We start from the raw sequence: 17,764 nt of genomic DNA on the forward strand, positions 1-17,764 counted from the left end.
TTGCAAGACAGAATCTGAAAACTGTTGAAATGTATATTTTGGCTCCCCCCCCCCAAGAAAAACAACTGCCATTACAACCTCTGAACTATGCTAAATCTTCTCCAGGGGTGACTCTATTCTCATGTTGTCTCTCCTCTGTCTGTTTAGCAGTGGGAGACATTTAGTGAACGCTCTTCCAGCTCACAAACTCTGACCCAATTTGATTCTAACATTGCACCAGCTGATCCTGTAAGTCAATCACTTAGCTTGCTTCTTTGAAATTAATTTTATTAACTCCAAATTTTCATTAATTGTTTTGGTTTTGCATGGTAAGTGGGGGAATGGTAAACAATTTAATAATTTGATCTGCTTTAAACTTCATCAAAGGGTCTTGTCTGTCACTGCAACTAAAATAACAAAATATCTTAGAAGTGCAAAAATAAAATTAGGTCTGTTCTTTTCTAATATCTGCCCGAATATTTTGAGATTTTTATTTAACTGTGTTTTTTTTAAAAGGACGGTAAAACATTTTAACTGAGTTTTCTTTACTGATAAATGTGTTGGAAATGAAATGAGTAAAAATGGTGACTTGTCAAAAGCTACTGTCAACCTGGACATCCAGGACCATCTCGTTTTTCTGGATCCAGTTCTCTTTCTGTTACACCCAAAAGCTTCTTACATGAATACACCCTTTGTAGACATGTTTCACAATTACATAATTTTAACCTTTTCCCACATCCTTCACTGTACATGGAAATGTATGGATGCCATGGCTACTGTCAGGCACACATATGTCATCATATGATCTTGCACACAAGAAAGCTAGATCAAACATAACAATTTATCCCCCAAAAAACAATATTTACCCTCATATTATTTCTCAGAATTTATTTTTGTTATAAAATGTATATGGGGGAGAACCCTCAAAAATGCTCTGTTGATGACCAGACTGTATGTTACAGATAGTATGAGTCATCAGTTCTGTAATAGCTTAGGTATAAGTATATAAATATTTATACACCATTATGAGCACACCTTGAATTAGACTCAGACAACAATAGTATAAAGAGGTTGATTTATTAGTAGGATAATGGGTACCTCTAGGAGGCACCCCTCATAAATGGTGCTACTACACTCAGCCATTTGCAATGTTTTGATCATCCTCAAGGGCCAACACACATTGCAGTAGTCCAGCCTTGATATTACTAGTTCATGGATCACCAGATCCAGAGTGATAAAGGCCCTCCTTGCAATTGGTGTGATACGTCAATACAGTACAAATAGTGATCCAAGACTACCCCAGATTGTGAACTTGTTTTAAAGAAGAATGTAGTTCCATCAGAACTGTTAAGTCTAATGTCAAGCATTCAGAATCAGTATTCCATTTTGTCAGAGTCAGGATGGATTTGATTTAAATCAAGCCAATTTAAATCATAATTTTAAAAGAGCAACTGTCATTTCTGTCCCACAGCAGCTCCTCCTCTGACCCACTGTTGACTCACCGACAGCCCCAATATTGCAGAATATACAACCTCATGCTACATAATAACTAAGCTCCATTTCATGCTGAATAAACTAAATTATTAATGTATCTTAAATAGAAAACTAACTTTAGATATACTTTTATTCCAAAAGCATTTTATTAAAATATACTTGATAAAAATAAAAAAAATTCTGAATTAAATAAAAAAAATATTTTTTAAAAAAATCATTGATTTTTATCCACCCTGGTCTGAGTTCAGTTTCAGCTTTTATTTCCCCTCAGAAACAGTTGAAGCACTTGTTAAACGACTTAAAATTTCACTTAAGACTTCTTTATTTGAATATTGGATGAATTTTGTTTCTATTCTTTTTTTCTTTGCCATCACCTTTTTATCCTATATCTTTATTTTGTGTTTAAGCCACTTTGAGATGATTTTTGTAAGGGAGGTGAATATATATAGAAGTCTATGCCTAGAAATGACTGAATTGGAATATAAGCCCACATTGTCATTAAAAGAGATCAAGAACAAGTTACTTGTCAGTGATTTCCTCAAAGCAGGAATAAGTAGTGGGAAGAAAAAAAATTAAGATATCAGTAATAAAAAGTTTTCATATAACCCCTATGTCTGCAGCTTTCTTGACTAGCAAACTAGCTTGTTCTTGACCTTCCTATCCAGAACTTTGCATCTTATTAATATAAAAAAGGTATACAAAAATGGGGAATGATAAAAATTAATAACAATAATAAACTCTGCAAAGAAGGTGAAGAAGCAGTGGATCACCAATAATTAAGTGCTGCAAAGAGATCACATACCCCGTTTCCCCCAAAATAAGAGATCCCCTGATAATAAGCCCAATCGGGCTTTTGAGCGCATGGCAATAAGGCCAAGCGCTTATTTCAGGGTTCAAAAAATTATAAGACAGGATCTTATTTTCGGGAAAACATGGGTAGATTGACTACAAGTAGCAGCATGACAAAGTGGCAACAATGGCGCATCGGATGTTCTGCAAGAAATATCATTTATCTGCAAGCAAGAATTGGTGGGACCACAAAATAAACAAAGAAAATGAAGAAGCTAAAGTGCTCTGGAACTTTTAACAGACAAGCACCTGCCACATAAAACCTTAGACTTAACCATTGTTAAAAAGAAAGACAAAGAAGTCTGGAGAGTTCTTTGTTGTTGCAGTGCCTGGAGACAACAAAATTGAAGAGAGAGAATGGAAGAAAACCACAAAATACAAATAGCAGAGAACATTCTGTTCTTCAAACAGAAGTAGGATAACTGAGGCAAAAGAAAGCAGAATAACAATAGTAATAGGTACCTTGGGTGCAATCCCAAAACATTGGAGCACAGGTTGAAATGATAAAATCCCCATTTAATTACAAAAGGCAGTTTTACTCAGAACAGCAACCATAGCTTTAATACCATCAAACAAGATCTGCCTATCCCATGTTGTTGGGAAGAACTTGATAAGTAGCTAAATGCCAAATCCAATCTATAAACATTTGGCTGAGTGTAAACAACAACAATAATAATACTCCTTTGAACTAATTTGTGCTTCCTGCTTAAGGCCTGTCCTCCACAATGCAAGAATCAGTGCCCTAAAGCAGAATTCTCAAAGTGTGGGCTGGAGATCCCCGAGACCTTTTCAGGGGGCTCACAAAGTGAAATAAATGAATATTTTTAAAATGTCTCGATTTTAATTTCTAATACAGTAAATAATAATAGATATAAGCCACAAAAACCAAAGCTCTTTGTGTTCCTCAATTATTTTTAAGAAAGTAAAGGGGTCCTGAACCAAAAATAGAGACCAACATATTTGAAAATCACTGTCTTAAAACATATTTAGCCCTTTATTTCATGTTATATTGCTGCTTAGTAACAAAGTTTGCCTGAAACATGGAAATATTTATTGTTCTATTAGTAGTCCTCCAATTTACCATATTGAATGTAGCTATGCTACTTCAGATCACAGGCAGCAAATTTTTGCTTCCTTTATTTTGCTTTGTTTGAACTTTTGTCCAATGTGGTTTTCCTATAGGTAGCCCTTCAAAATTAATAAGGAGCACAATAAAAATATAACATTTTTTTCTCTTTGGAGGTGGGAATGCATTTCTGCCTAGCTTGTTGATGCCTGTTTCTCTGCGTAAATTATTAGACACTATATGATGCATGTGCTTCTGAACATGTTATGAGTTTATGGGTAGAATATTGCATAAAAACTGCTTTGGGAAGTTTTACACTTGTTTACTAGTAACTACCAATGCACTTTGCTTTGGTATTGAGGAAAATAGACATGCTTTCCCAGTGAAATGTTGTGTGCTTTTGTGCAATGTCAGCAAAAGAGCCGATATTCATTTATGTAAGATCCCAAATATGTGTATAACATATGTGCAAAATTTTAATGCTGTTGCATTATAAAAGAGATTTAGAGAGGAGATAGTAACCACATTGTACATAGTGTTCTTGTACACAGTATTTAATTATAGCCAGTAAGCCATAAAGGTCAAGCTATACTTCTTTCTGTAACATAATTAGTCCAATTTTCTGATAATCCTGTAAATGAAATTAAAGAAAATTTAAGCATTGCTTTGTAGATTTGCCTCTTTTTTTGATAGTAGCCTTATGTAGATGACATAATCAGAACAAATGGTTAAGTGTAGATTGCTTCTTAAGAGAATACATAAAATTGAAATACTGTATATCTAGGGAAAAGGAACACATAAGCAAGCAGCAACAAAAGAAGAAAAGTGAAATGGGTATGGATATGGATATGACTAATAAGACTGAGAACAATTTATCTTATTTCTTATTTTTAAACAGTCAACATAGTTTAATGTTTCAAATTTTAACATAAAATGATATATAGCAACCAATCTATTCAGGATAGAATAATTGGTTTAAATAATTTCCTTTCAAATCCCTTTCTGTTTTAGGATACTGCTATTGTTCACCCTGTTCCTATTCGAATGACACCAAGCAAAATTCATATGCAAGAAATGGAACTTAAAAGAACTGGAAATGGTAAGAGATGTTTGTCACTTATAGAAGTATCTTTTTAATAGCCAAGAATCGCTTCCACAATAATTAGTTATTTGTTAAAAATCACAAAATTAAAGGCTCCAAGGAAAGACTTTAATCATTTTGTTACTCATTATATATTTCAAAATACGCCATTTTTTTAAACTTGGTGCACTTAAGAATGTTTTTGGATAATTTTGACTCAGCCAGTAATATTTTATATGAATACCACGTATTGTATTGGAGTAATGTAATGGGATTCAGAAACACAGGAAACACTTTCACCTTAAAAATTAACCAAACATAGAGTCTTCAAAAACTCTTTCAAGGACAAATTCAGCCAAACTGAGCCTCAATTTTAACTCAAATGTTTCTTACTAATTGACTTTTTCTATAGAATAAAATATTGCATTTTATTATAAAGAAATATTGCACAGAAATGTTTAAAATGTTCCTAAATTCTTAAGAGATATTTCTCTGTCTCTCTGTCTTTGTCTCTGTCTCTGTCTCTCTCTCTCCCTCTCTCTCTCTCACACACACATACACACAAAACACACACGTACCCTTCCAGTTAGTATTCCTTCTTGTTTTCATATTTACTTTTGATTTTATTTTTAGTTAGTTTTAATTCTAACTATATTGCTGTTTTTTTTTTTTTTTTAAATGGATTGATATCCAGGTTTTGTTACCTGCTAGGGCGACTCTAGGGGACACAGAGGCTCAGTGGCTAAAATGCTGAGCTTATCGATCGAAAGGTCGGCAGTTCAGCGGTTCAAATCCCTAGTGTCACATAATGGGGTGAGCTCCCATTACTTGTCCCAGCTTCTGCCAACCTAGCAGTTCAAAAGCACGTAAAAAATGCAAGTAGAAAAATAGGGACCTTTGGTGGGAAGGTAACAGTGTTCCGTGCGCCTTTGGTGTTTAGTCATGCCGGCCACATGCCGACCACAGAGATGTCTTCAGACAGCGCTGGCTCTTCGGCTTTGAAATGGAGATGAGCATCGCCCCCTAGAGTCGGGAATGACTAGCACATATGTGTGAGGGGAACCTTTACCTTTACCTAGGGCAAACATAAGCGTTTTATCTTTCACTCTCCCTGTCTGGGCAGCAGCCATTTGGGGGGTGAGGGTTGGGAGTAGCCCCTTAGCAAAATTAATTGCCTACCCATGTGGAAAAGTATAAACTGACAAAATGTTCCTGATTCACTGAGAAAAGTTTTGAACTCTGTGAAATAACCAATATAAAAAGAAAGTGTCAGGCAGACTGTTAGTTGTTGGTATATGTATGTGAGAGAGAGAGAGAGAGAGAGAGAAAGAAACAGATTGTACCACTGTATCTGTATCACGAGGTGATGATTAAGGCTTGTGACAGACTGTACAGTGCATCTTTCACTAATGGCAACATAAATTGTTATCCTCAGTTAATTCTTCTGTCAAGAATCCAGCTCACCTCTGATGTAGTATATATCTTAAATACTGGAAGGGGGTCAAAACAGATTCAGTTTGGTACTTATGTGAAGTTGAGTTCCAATGCACTTTTGTAAGAGAATTTTATATTTGAAAATGTATTTTTATATTTTAAAGAAGCACATGATGTCCCTGATTTTCTGTAATGACAACTAGAAAAACAATACAGCTCAAATTGTAAACCAAATTACCGAGCAAATGCAAAATCAGTCATTAGGAGAATATTTACTAGGGGTAATCAAAGTTATATAAAAGCATGTACAATTTCTCCAGATCTTTTAGTGAGGCAAGATTATAAAATAAAGGATAATGAAGAAACAAACTGCAAAAGTTAAATTAGAGATTTTAAGACATGATCTCTTTATTGGGTTGCTTTTGAATAAAAATTCAGGTTCAACATTGCAAAATTCAGAATTTTAAATTTCCCATGCTGAGTCTGACTTCATATACCAAAACTAATTTAACATACCATTTGTTTTCTGTTTTCTTGTTTCAAATTAAGCAAGCAAGCACACCATTATTGTTTAATGGCTTGCCTCAAACTTCACAGTCTTAGTCTCAAATAGTCAAAGTAATTACCTAAATTTGCACTGAATGTTTTTAAATTTCTTTCCAGATCACACAAATCCTACTAGTCCCTTGCTAGTGAAGTCACCAGATCTTGCAGAAGAAAGTAAAATAAGTTCTTCAGTAAAATTCACAGGAGGAAATACAGCTGGCAAGTATCGGTATTTATTTTTCAATAATGTGTTCCAGGCAGCTAAAAAAAAATTAAAAATAAGCAAGTATAACTTAGTTCTCTTCTGACTCAGCAACAGTGTGTTTTGAAAGGTTTTCTAAGATTCAGCAGCTGTTTTATAAGTGTCGTGTTCTTAAATTGTCTGAGATGGTTTGTAGTTTTTATGTACAGGTAGTCCTCGACTTACAACCACAACTGAGCTCAAAACATCTGTTGTTAAGTGAGACATAAACAAGTTTTGCCGCATTTTATGATGTTCCCTGCCTCAGTTGTTAAGTAAATCACGCAGTTGATAAATTAGTAAGCTGGTTGTTAAGGAATCTGGCTTCCCCATTGACTTTGTTTGTCAGAAGGTCACAGAAGGGGATCGTGGGACACAGCAACCGTAATAAATGTGAACCAGTTGCCAAGCAACTGAATTTTGATCACATGTTCATGTGGATACTGCAAAGGTCGTAACTATGAAAAATGGTCATAAGTCACTTTTTTCAGTGACATTGTAACTTTGAACAGTCTCTAAATGAACTGTTGTAACTCGAGGAGTACTTTTAATCAAAATGTTTTCTCCTAGTATAAAGATACCATTTAGTTCAGTAAATAGCCAATCCTGTTTATGGCAGGTGAAGATCTTTCAAATTTTATGATTCACACAATCCTTTCTAATAGAGATTCATTCATGCAACATAATTTCCAGATGGTAGACTATAATTTTCTTTTTTTTATATATAAATTTTATTATTATTATTTTTTTAAACAAAGATAAAACATTCCATCTTTCCTCATGCAGTGTGTCGTCTGGGTACATAGATCTCTGTGCTACATTGTTCCTCATTTATCACATCTTTCAGGTTCACATTAACATTAATTTTATAATATGATAAGTACATTACAAATTTAAATATTGTAAAATTCCCCATTTTCTTCTTAACATCTTTCATTAATAATACCATATTAACATCAAATATCATCATTCTCTTCATACGTATACTAACAATATACTAACAGTCCTGCTGGAGAAGGACAGTATACAAATTAAATAAATAAATAAATAAATAAAATTTTCATCTTATTTATAACTCTTTCTTAATATATTTTCTACTTATTTTTGGTCGCCTTCATTTCCAAACTCCATTTTTATTCTCCAACCATTGATAAAGTGGAGAGATTCCTATTGAAGAGAAGGTGATAAGGAAAATATTAGAATGTGCAGAAATGAATAGATTAACGTTAGCATTAAAGAGAAAGAGCAAACTGAATATTATATGATATGGGAAGGACTATAAATTTCTTAAACCTAGCATTTTTATGTGACATTCTGCTCACTTAAAATTATTTACTCATATACTGTAATTTCTTTTATGCCGTAAATATCCATAGTGGGCGATCTACATACCTATAAGAGCATACTCTTAATGGTAGTCTCAGGGCTGGACACTAGAAATGTGTCTTATGTCAAATATTTTATCAGTTGGATTCAATTTATTATTTTTTGTATTCTTAAAAGTTAAATTCATTCTGTAGATTATAATGTAATATAATTCATCAAGGGTAAGATTTTATTTTAATTTATTTCAGCAGATGGTTACAGCAGCTCAGATTCCTTTACTTCAGATGCAGAACACATTGGAACTACTGTAACTAGACAACGGTAATTGGCTGTTTAAATATTAAAACAGAATGCTGTTTGGTTGAACTGGTCATCCTGTAACGTGTTTGCAGAACATACTTTAGTTTAGTAAAACTTTCTGTGATTCTGTGATAGTGATTCAAGAGTTTATAATATTCCCTGGTATTACTGTTCTACATTTAATAGCATTATGTTGATTTTTCTGCGACATTAACAGAAAAATAAGATGAATGTTTGTGTACTACTTTTTAGAGTTATCAATTCAGAGGATTTGCAGTGATTTAGACTTTTATAAGTTAAAACCTTCACAGACTGTTTACATAATTAGATGACTGAGTTCTAGGCAAAATGAAATGGAATAATGAAGGTACATAGTTATGCTTTGCTGAAGGTGTCATTCTGTCACCAGAAATCTCACTGTCCTCAGCTAAATTGTCACCCTGTTATTCTTTTTGCTATTAATCTTTTTTAAAAAATAAATTGTTCTGAAAATAATACCACATTCTATAAGTGTTCCTGCTAGTTGTACTCACCTAATTTTATTTGCTTATTAACAACATTGTATCCTGCTTTCATGAAATAAAACAAGAGAAGTACAATATACAGCTGCAAAACAAAAGCAGGAAAATGGTGATGAACTTAGTCATCAGTTCATAAAGTTACACAATCCTTATAGTGAATAACATAGTGCAAATAATAAGAGAGAGCCCCCTGGAGATGCTGTTTCAGCAAAGCACTCCTCACCTTCTCTGTTACTTGATAGAATAACTGCTTTCCAATAAATAGCATGGGCCACTATCTGTTGTTTTTAAGTTCCCAACTTCCCTGGCTGCACAGTCCCAGCTTTCTCCATGATTGTTGAGGAAGGTACAGTATCTGATAAGAGCTAGTTTCAGCAGGTCAGAAAGAAAGGCCCTGTTGCTCTACAGGGGTTCCCAACCCCTGGTCTGTAGTCTGGTACCGAACCGCAGCCAATTGGGAACTGGATCATGCAAGCAGCAAGTGAGCACACGGAGCTATATTTGTGCAAGTGGCACACATGTGCACATGAAATCATCCCCTCTCCCTTCTCCTCCCCCTCCCCCTGCCAGTCCACAGAGCCAGATAGGTTGGGGACCGCTGCTTTAAAGTTTTTCATTCAGCCTTTCCTCAGCTGGTATTTTCAAAGTCCTTCCAGATACTATAGATTGCGTGTTGGATGAAGTGATGATCTAGCACAGGGATGTCAAACTCACGGCGTCACATTGTTGTTACGTGACATATCACAACTTTTTTCCCTTCGCTAAAATGGATGGCCATGGCCAGTGTGTGATGCATCTGGGCCGCGGGCAGGGAGTTTGACACCCCTGGTCTAGCACATCTTGATGGGGCATCAGATTGGGGAACACTGCCTTGATTCATAACATATCCATTTTCAAATGTAAATGTATAAACGAAAAAGGCGTAGCTGAACGATGTAATAACAATTATAACAAATGCATCAGGTGTGGTATGCCCTACATGGCTTAGGCCCAGGATATTGGCGGACCACCTGCAGCCAGCAACAACATCCCATTGCCCGGTTCGTGCCCATAGGGAGGGCCTGCTCAGGGTGCCGTCAGCGAGACAATGTCAGCTGGCGGCCCCCAGGGATAGAGCCTTCTCTGTGGGCGCGCCCACCTTCTGGAATCAACTTCCCTTGGGTCTTCGGCTGGCCCCTGACCTTCGCACCTTTCGCCACTAATTAAAAACTTGATTATTCGAATCCCCCGGCCTGGATTGATGGGATTTTTTATGGGTTTTTAATTGTATCTGATTCAATTAGGCATTTTAACTTGCATTATGGATTGTGGTTTTATTGTTGTGAGCCGCCCTGAGTCCGTTGGAGATAGGGCGGCATATAAGCCAAATAAAATAAATAAATTTAAAAATGGGTTTTTGCATTGTATAAGATCAGTATTATTATTTTGTAAGTTAATATGTTACTTTTCTGACCCTTTAGTCTTTGGAAGTTGCAGTTTGCAATAGAATTTCTGTAGTTCCATTGTTTTTCAGGTCACATTCAGGGACTTCTCCAGATAACCCTGCTCCTCCTCCACCCCCTCCAAGGCCTCATCCCTCTCATTCACGATCATCGTCTTTAGATATGAATAGGACCTTCCCAGTTACTCCAGGTGAGTGTAGCTGAAATGTGTGAGAGGGTTTTTTTTGTTGTTGCTGTTGTTTTGATTAACACATTTTTAGAAATGCACATATTGCTTGTGAAATAATGTAGATTTTCCCCCCAAGAAATATTAAAGAAGTCTTATGAAACTAGTGAAATATATTTAATACTATTACAATTAAGGTAACATATTAAATGCTACAAGACTGCTTTCTAATACAGAGGGAAAAAATAACTTTTGAAGTACAAAATTAATGGTAGTTTTTAAAAACATTACATATTCAAATCTTCACAATTCTAAGAAGGTTAGTAATACATTCTATTCCTCAAGACCGGCAATTAAAATGCTATTTATTATGTTTCCTCAGAGGGAAATTCCTCAGCTCTTAATATTCCCTAGGCCAGTCTTGGTAGTATGTTTTTTAACAGAGGAGTTTAATGTGATATCATTACTATAATTAAATTCTGTAGTCTTCAATTTTAAATCACAGGAATGTCTATATAAAGCTCAAAGGAAAACATCTCTGATACAGTTTAGCGAACTAGGATTCCCATTTGTTAATGACAATCTGTATATTTTAATTTGGAGAGCATGATATATCTTTTACCATGAGATGTGGTGTTACCATAAGATATGCGGGATGCCAGCCTGTCTGGCTTCAGAAGCATTGAACCAATTTATGGAAATCATAAATTGGTCTTGATGGCAGTGTGTGGCTGCCTCTGAAGGCTGTCTGCTGGGAGACTAATAGACTATATCCTTACTATTGATATTGATATTGATATTCCTGATTGCTTATTTGTACCCTATGACTATCATTAAGTGCTGTACCTTATGATTCTTGATGAATGTATCTTGTCTTTTTATGTACACTGAGAGTATATGCACCAAAGACAAATTCTTTGTGTGTCCAATCACACTTGGCCAATAAAGAATTCTATTCTGTTCTGTTCTGTTCTGTTCTGTTCTGTTCTGTTCTGTTCTATTCTATTCTATTCTATTCTATTCTATTCTATTCTATTCTATTCTTTATACAGTTGCTTGGCCATTGAGAGAACAGATTGCTGAACTACACGGGCCAGAGGCCCAGTGTTTATATACTTACAGAAATAATTGCTCAAGAGTTATAACCAAACAGAAAACACTGATTTTAACCAAAAAATAATAATAATAATAAAACCAAGTTGAAAAAGGATACTGGCAAATACCAGTTGTTACTGGGCACATTAAAATCCAATGGCACCCACGGATAATTGTATATATTAGGTTATGAATCACTTAGGTAATTTTTTTTGTATGGCATTCAAGGTCCTATCAATTGTAATTGCAACCGTGACTTTGTATACATTTCAGAGTAATATAGACATTCTAAAATTTAATAGAGATGGTTTAAAGAATTTCTACCTCTTTGATACTGTATAGAATTAATAAATGGAAGACTTTGTCTTCTATTAAACCTATTAAACTTTGTACACCCTTAATATGTATGATGGGCTGAAATAGAGCAACAGATACTACTGCGGTATGACTCTTAATTGACAGGATGCTGTATTATATCCAAACAACAGCTAAACATTTTCCAGAAATTAATATGATTAGTGTATTATTAAGCCAGAAGGTTTTCAGTCTTACTGTTTTTTAGGTCAACAGCAGACTGGAGCGATTGCTTGTCCCCCTGCAGTGCCTCCAAGACCTCAGCCCGCACAGGTATATTTGAATTTCTGTTTTAACTTAACAGTATTTTCTTGTGACATTATTTCCAGGATTGCATTTTCCTCTCGGCCATGAAATACAGTTCCCCCTTTGTTACAGGATTCTTTGCCAGTGCATAGGACTGTCTTGGAGAAGCAAGAAAGAATTTTGTATTCTCAAAACGATGAGTTCTCATAATGTGACTTGAGTTGGGGATGACTAGATTAAGTGAATAGTAGCAAACTTTTTTGATCGACTTTTTGCATTTTTTTTTATTATTTTTAAAAGTTCTTATTTTTAATTATAGGCTGGAAGCCACGTTCATCGATCAGCAGATGCTGACGGTTTAATAGTGCACAACAATACTTCACCTCAACAAATCCCAGAACAGCCAAACTTTGCAGACTTTAGCCATTTTGAGGTTTTTGCCGCATCAAATGTAAATGAAGATGATGTTGAAGAAATTGAGAAACTTCCAGAGGTTGTCCAGGTTAGCACATATCAACATATCTATATCTATCCATAGCTATATTAAGCACTGTACCATGAGACCTTCCATAAATTTCAAGAGCGCTTTCATCCTTAGCCTGGATAAGTTTCTGGAATATGTCTCTGACTCTCTTTAGGTAGAAAAACCCTCTGATACTGCAGGATCTATAAGAGTTGCCAAAGGAGATGGAAGAATAGAAGACAAAACAGTTTCTACTACCCCTGCAAACATGGTATGCAACATACTAACAGGTGAACATATCTTATAAAATGTATTAATCATTGCACAGAAAGCAATTCATTCAGGTTTATTTTCTTTTCACTGTTTATGAACCCAGAGCCGATAAGCTTTTTTTGTTAAAGAACTGAAGAATCATGGGAAATCAAGGAATTAGCATGAAGTGCAAATGGCTGCTGATTTATTTTGCAGCTGATGTCTTCTACCAAGTGAGATGACCTCTCAGAAAAGGTCCTATATCCCTAGGCACAGCCACCTTATAGCTTGTAGAATTGTGTGTGGTCTCTTATTAAAGAGAGTTACAGTAAGATCTCTTTAAAAACCATAATTAATTGTACTAATTAGTTTAATCACTAGCTTTCTGGGTGTGCATGTGTGTGCCTTCAAGTCATTGTTGACTCCTGGCAACTGCATGAACTTCACAAGATTTTGGAAGTGATTTGCCATTGCCCTCTTTCAAAAGCTGAGAGGAGGGGACTAGCCTAGGTAACCTATATGGCTTTGTGCATAGGATGGGACAGGAATTCAGACTCCTGGTTTCTAGCCTGATGCCTTAACCCAGGGCTGTCAAACTCGAGGCCCGCGGGGTGCTTAGATCTGGCCTGCGCAGCCACCCTGAAAACAGTGAAGGACCGGCCCGCAGTGCCTCTGCCAGAGAAAATGGAGTTCGAGAGCGCCGCACATGTCCTTCCCAGACTCCATTTTTGGTCGTGACGCCTCCTACAGCCCTTTGCCAGCAAAAATGGAGCTCGGGAGAGCTGCATGTGGCCCCCTCAAACTCCATTTTCGCTGGTGGAGGGCTGCAGAAGGCTTCACTGGTGAAAATGGAGCTCAGGAACCCATTTTACTGGCAGAGGGCTTGGGCCGCCACAGGCACCACCCAACATGAGTGCCGTCAAGCTGGCTTTGCCCACGCTGGCCATGCCCCCCTCCCCCAAGGTCAAACACAACCCTGATGCAGCCCTCAATGAAATCAAGTTTGACACCCCTGCCTTAACCCCTACATCAAAATGGTCCTTACAGCTTAAATAATTAGTATTTGTAATTATTTAACCAACTAATATTTCTGAGGTCAGGTGAAACTTATTTCAATATGTATTCATCAACCATGATGACTCTCTTTTCAGGCCAAAGGCACTACACCTCTAGCACCACCACCAAAGCCTATCCGCAGAAGGCCAAAATCCGAAGATGAGCTGAGACCTGAAGTTGAGGAGCCTGCGCAGAAAACAGGTGTCATAGCTGCTGTTCTTGCTTCTCAGCCATCTATTCCTAGGTAACCCAAGATGTGTATGAGTACCTCTGATATTTTTATTTTAAATAGCAAATAGATTTATTAAAGGAGCATTTAATGGTATATGATGCTTGAATTCTCAAATTGCTAAGAAAAGCAGTATGAACAAGCTTTAATCTGCAAAAATTGAGGCTGTAGAGAAAATTACTACAAAATTATTTTGCAAGCTACTTTTCCAAGTGTCTATTTATTAAAATTCCATAAAATATCTATGTATTCTGTATAAGGGTGGAATGGAATGGCTTGTACAAACTCATTGAGGCACATAGATCCTTCTTTCATCATGTGGCGCTTTTTTATATGATTGAGAGAATGCAACTAACTAACATTGGGTAACTTTTTCCATTTGGGTGATGTTCTAAACTGAAATTGAATTCTAACATGTGTCCAAGGGGAAGGCTGAAGATTGAGACCTTTTGGTATTTCTCTAAGTTAGAGTGGTCAAAGTGCAGGATAATATTCTTTTGATTTTGTAAACTGCTTCCCCACCCCCACCCCAAAAAAACCCCTGTGATTTTGTTGCTTAATTTGGGGGGTTCTGGGCAAAATATGACAACGGGGGAATGCATTTGGTTACAACCTAAGTTTACACAGGCAGTCATATAAGCTGGTACTTTTTAAACTCTTGTTGGAAACATGTTCAGTGATTTTAAAGCTATAAAGTTGTGAAAAATAAAATAAAATAATGAAATGTGTCGATAACAGCTTTGTTGTTCCAAACACTTGAAAAAAGCTGTTGTATATAAACAGGGAGCAGAACCCACACTCACTGACATTGATGTTGTTACCTAGATGGGTAATGAAACGTTTGCAAGCAAACAAGGAAGTTCAGAGAGCGGTAAGGTTTCCATAGTTCCTGAGCTACAGATATTCTGTCCTGTTGGAACTTAAATAGAACAATTCAAAAGTGATTTGAGTTATTCAACATGGGATCTCTTCATAGAAAAAAAGAGTCTTAGAAAGTGCCAGTAAATGCATATAAGCTTTAAATACTTTACATATTAGCTCTACAACTGTACAATTAAACACATTACAGAGCTAAGGAATTTAACAATATTATGTTCAGAACAGCTTGAGCTTTTAAGAGAAAAAGTATTCCACAATTCCTGAAAGTTGTTTCATGAAATGTCCCTTCAGATCGGTGGGAAAGGACAAGAAAGCTATTCAGGCATCAATTAGACGCAATAAGGAGACCAATACTGTTCTGGCCAGACTGAACAGTGAATTGCAGCAACAATTAAAGGTAAGATAATTGACAAGTTATCATGAGATGTTTTACAAACATACATTGTGCCTTCCGTTTAGCAAACTTGTAAAGAAGAGCCCTGGATCCATAGCTCATTGTTTCAGTTTGCATGTTCTCTTCACCTGCTTTCTTGATATAGTTTAAGTGAGCTGTATTCTGCAGAATATCAAAGGTTTCAGAATAGATTGGAAAACTACTTACAAGATCCATGAGATGAGGGAGGAAAAGGGAAAAGAGCCAAAAGTATCCTAAGTATGAATGAGGAGATGTTGACAATCTATTCTCAGATGTTTCACTGAAAAAGTTGGTGGAACAATTATCATTAGAAGATTGTGACTTCTATTCACAAAGAATATAAGTTTTTAATTGTCACTACATTTTCCCATCAACATAGCTTTGTAAAAGTAGATTTTCAGCATTATTCACAACAACTACTCTTAAGACAATAATGAATTTGACTACTGATAAACTGACATCATATGCAGTTCATACATCTATTAATATTTTCTATCTACTAAATGTAAAATAAAGAGGTTTGTTGAAACATAGTTTATTGATTTACTTTTTTACTTGCTAAGAAACCACAAGTGTTCCTCACTAAACAAGATTATTGAACTTAATTGCTGACATGTTTTTAAGAACATTTAGGCAGAAATTTTGCATGTTGAAGTAAAAGTTGTGTCTAAGTTCACTGTCTTAATTATTAGCATAAACATTTAATTTTCTCTGCATAAAATCAAGAATTATTAATATATATATTATTATATATAATTGTGCATGTGTGTACATGTATATATAGTAATATACTTTTATTATGGTATCTAAATGGCAAATTTTTCCTTTCTAGGATGTTCTGGAAGAGAGAATTTCACTGGAGGTCCAACTGGAACAGCTTCGACCCTTCTCTCACTTATAAACCAATTGCCATTAACTGTGAAATAATTAACTCTGAAACAGAAATGTGGGTAAAAGGCCTAATTAAAATCCCATATGTTTCACTCAGTGCACTCTTAACATTTTTGTTGTGATTGTTATGTCCTCTGTCCACAGTTGTATTTAAGTAACTTTTTATAATTTTAATACAAAGAATGGAATAAGCATTTCCTTGAATGTTCAATATATTGGCACTGCCAATCTTCCCATTTTCTTGGGAGGACATAATTTTTAAGTTGGAGCCAGATTTATACAACTTAAGTGGCCTATATCCCAAACTGGAACTGAATACTGAATGAATTTTCTATCTTTCACGTCAAAAATCATGAATAAAAACATCCCAATAGCTGGAATAATCCCAATTATCACAAAAACACATATATTTATCATAAATGCCTTTTACACATCTGTCTGTGTAAATGGAAATTAGCCAGCTGTGGTCATCACTGATCCCCTAAATCAAGAGTTTGCAGTCTTGCAAATTATTAGTAATTTCAGAAGCTTATTCTTTTTGAGTAACCCAATTATCTTCCAAGTCCTGCCTATGACCTTTGACACGTTGCCATACCAAATTCCGTTGTCCTTGTCTGTTAATCCATTGCATGTGTGACCACAGCTTGACTATTGTTGAAATGTTTGCATTCATGTCATTTTTGCAGTCTGCCCACAAAGTGTTTCTCTTCTGTGAAAGGATCGGGTGTCAATCTCAGTCATACACATTTCCTGAATACCACATATAGTTGCATGCTTTGCACATTATCCTTTACAAACTGACACATCCACCAAACATTACTGTAACACTCTCTGTGGTCAAGAAATGTGTCAGTACCTCAACTCTTCCCCAGTCTTTCCCCTCCACTCCTCACCCAACACCCCACCCCACCCCTGCCATCCCCAATTTGTGTTTCTTAAAAAGTTGGGCTCTTATTTCTGTTCATGCCTCCAAGCATTCTTCTTCTGGCTTGTAGACAGGCTTCATTATTAACACAAAGTTTCCTGAGTGTATCCTGCTATTCAGGTTGATGTACTGTATTAGGATTTGTTGTATATTGTATAATACACACCTTTTGATCTCATATGTAAATTTGCATTAATGCTGACTAACAGCAGATATTCTATTTAATGGCTTATTCTGGCTGTGGGATCATAGATGTTAAAATGCATGGAAGTATCTCAGCAGAATCAGAACTAGCAACAGTGTGATTTTTACAACAATAAAACAGCACAATATTTTAATTGGAGTTAATCCTTTTAATTTGGCTCAATAACAAGACAAGTGGACAGAAGACAAGTTTTTTACAATTTTTTACTGAATATAGAGTCAGTTATTTTAAGGCTAGAACTGGGTGGCTTCATTCATTATGATAGCATTTTTTTAAAAAGGCACGTTTAGCATTCTGAGGGAACCAGAC

The 17,764-nt window shown here is 35.8% G+C and overlaps 1 protein-coding gene across 6 annotated transcripts in view; it reads left to right on the forward strand.

The window, feature by feature from the left end:
- REPS1 (RALBP1 associated Eps domain containing 1) overlaps positions 1-16,519 on the forward strand; it is a 45,592-nt gene extending 29,073 nt beyond the window's left edge. For 3 of the 6 annotated variants that reach the window (XM_070932676.1, XM_070932678.1, XM_070932681.1), the window contains 11 exons: positions 148-228; positions 4,400-4,487; positions 6,567-6,668; positions 8,265-8,337; positions 10,351-10,469; positions 12,103-12,167; positions 12,460-12,642; positions 12,779-12,874; positions 14,007-14,155; positions 15,311-15,416; positions 16,267-16,519. In XM_070932676.1, coding sequence (XP_070788777.1) covers positions 148-228; positions 4,400-4,487; positions 6,567-6,668; positions 8,265-8,337; positions 10,351-10,469; positions 12,103-12,167; positions 12,460-12,642; positions 12,779-12,874; positions 14,007-14,155; positions 15,311-15,416; positions 16,267-16,335 — 1,131 coding nt within the window. In that variant the 3' untranslated portion in view covers positions 16,336-16,519. The remainder of the gene's footprint in view (positions 1-147; positions 229-4,399; positions 4,488-6,566; positions 6,669-8,264; positions 8,338-10,350; positions 10,470-12,102; positions 12,168-12,459; positions 12,643-12,778; positions 12,875-14,006; positions 14,156-15,310; positions 15,417-16,266) is intronic. The other 3 variants (XM_070932677.1, XM_070932679.1, XM_070932680.1) reach the window with 3 other exon arrangements.
- Positions 16,520-17,764: the final 1,245 nt, after the last annotated feature.

The sequence above is a fragment of the Pituophis catenifer genome, unplaced genomic scaffold, assembly GCF_029215685.1.
Source record: "Pituophis catenifer annectens isolate HBS135680 unplaced genomic scaffold, rPitCat1.0.hap2 SCAF_1, whole genome shotgun sequence".
Classification (NCBI taxonomy): Eukaryota; Metazoa; Chordata; class Lepidosauria; order Squamata; family Colubridae; genus Pituophis; species Pituophis catenifer.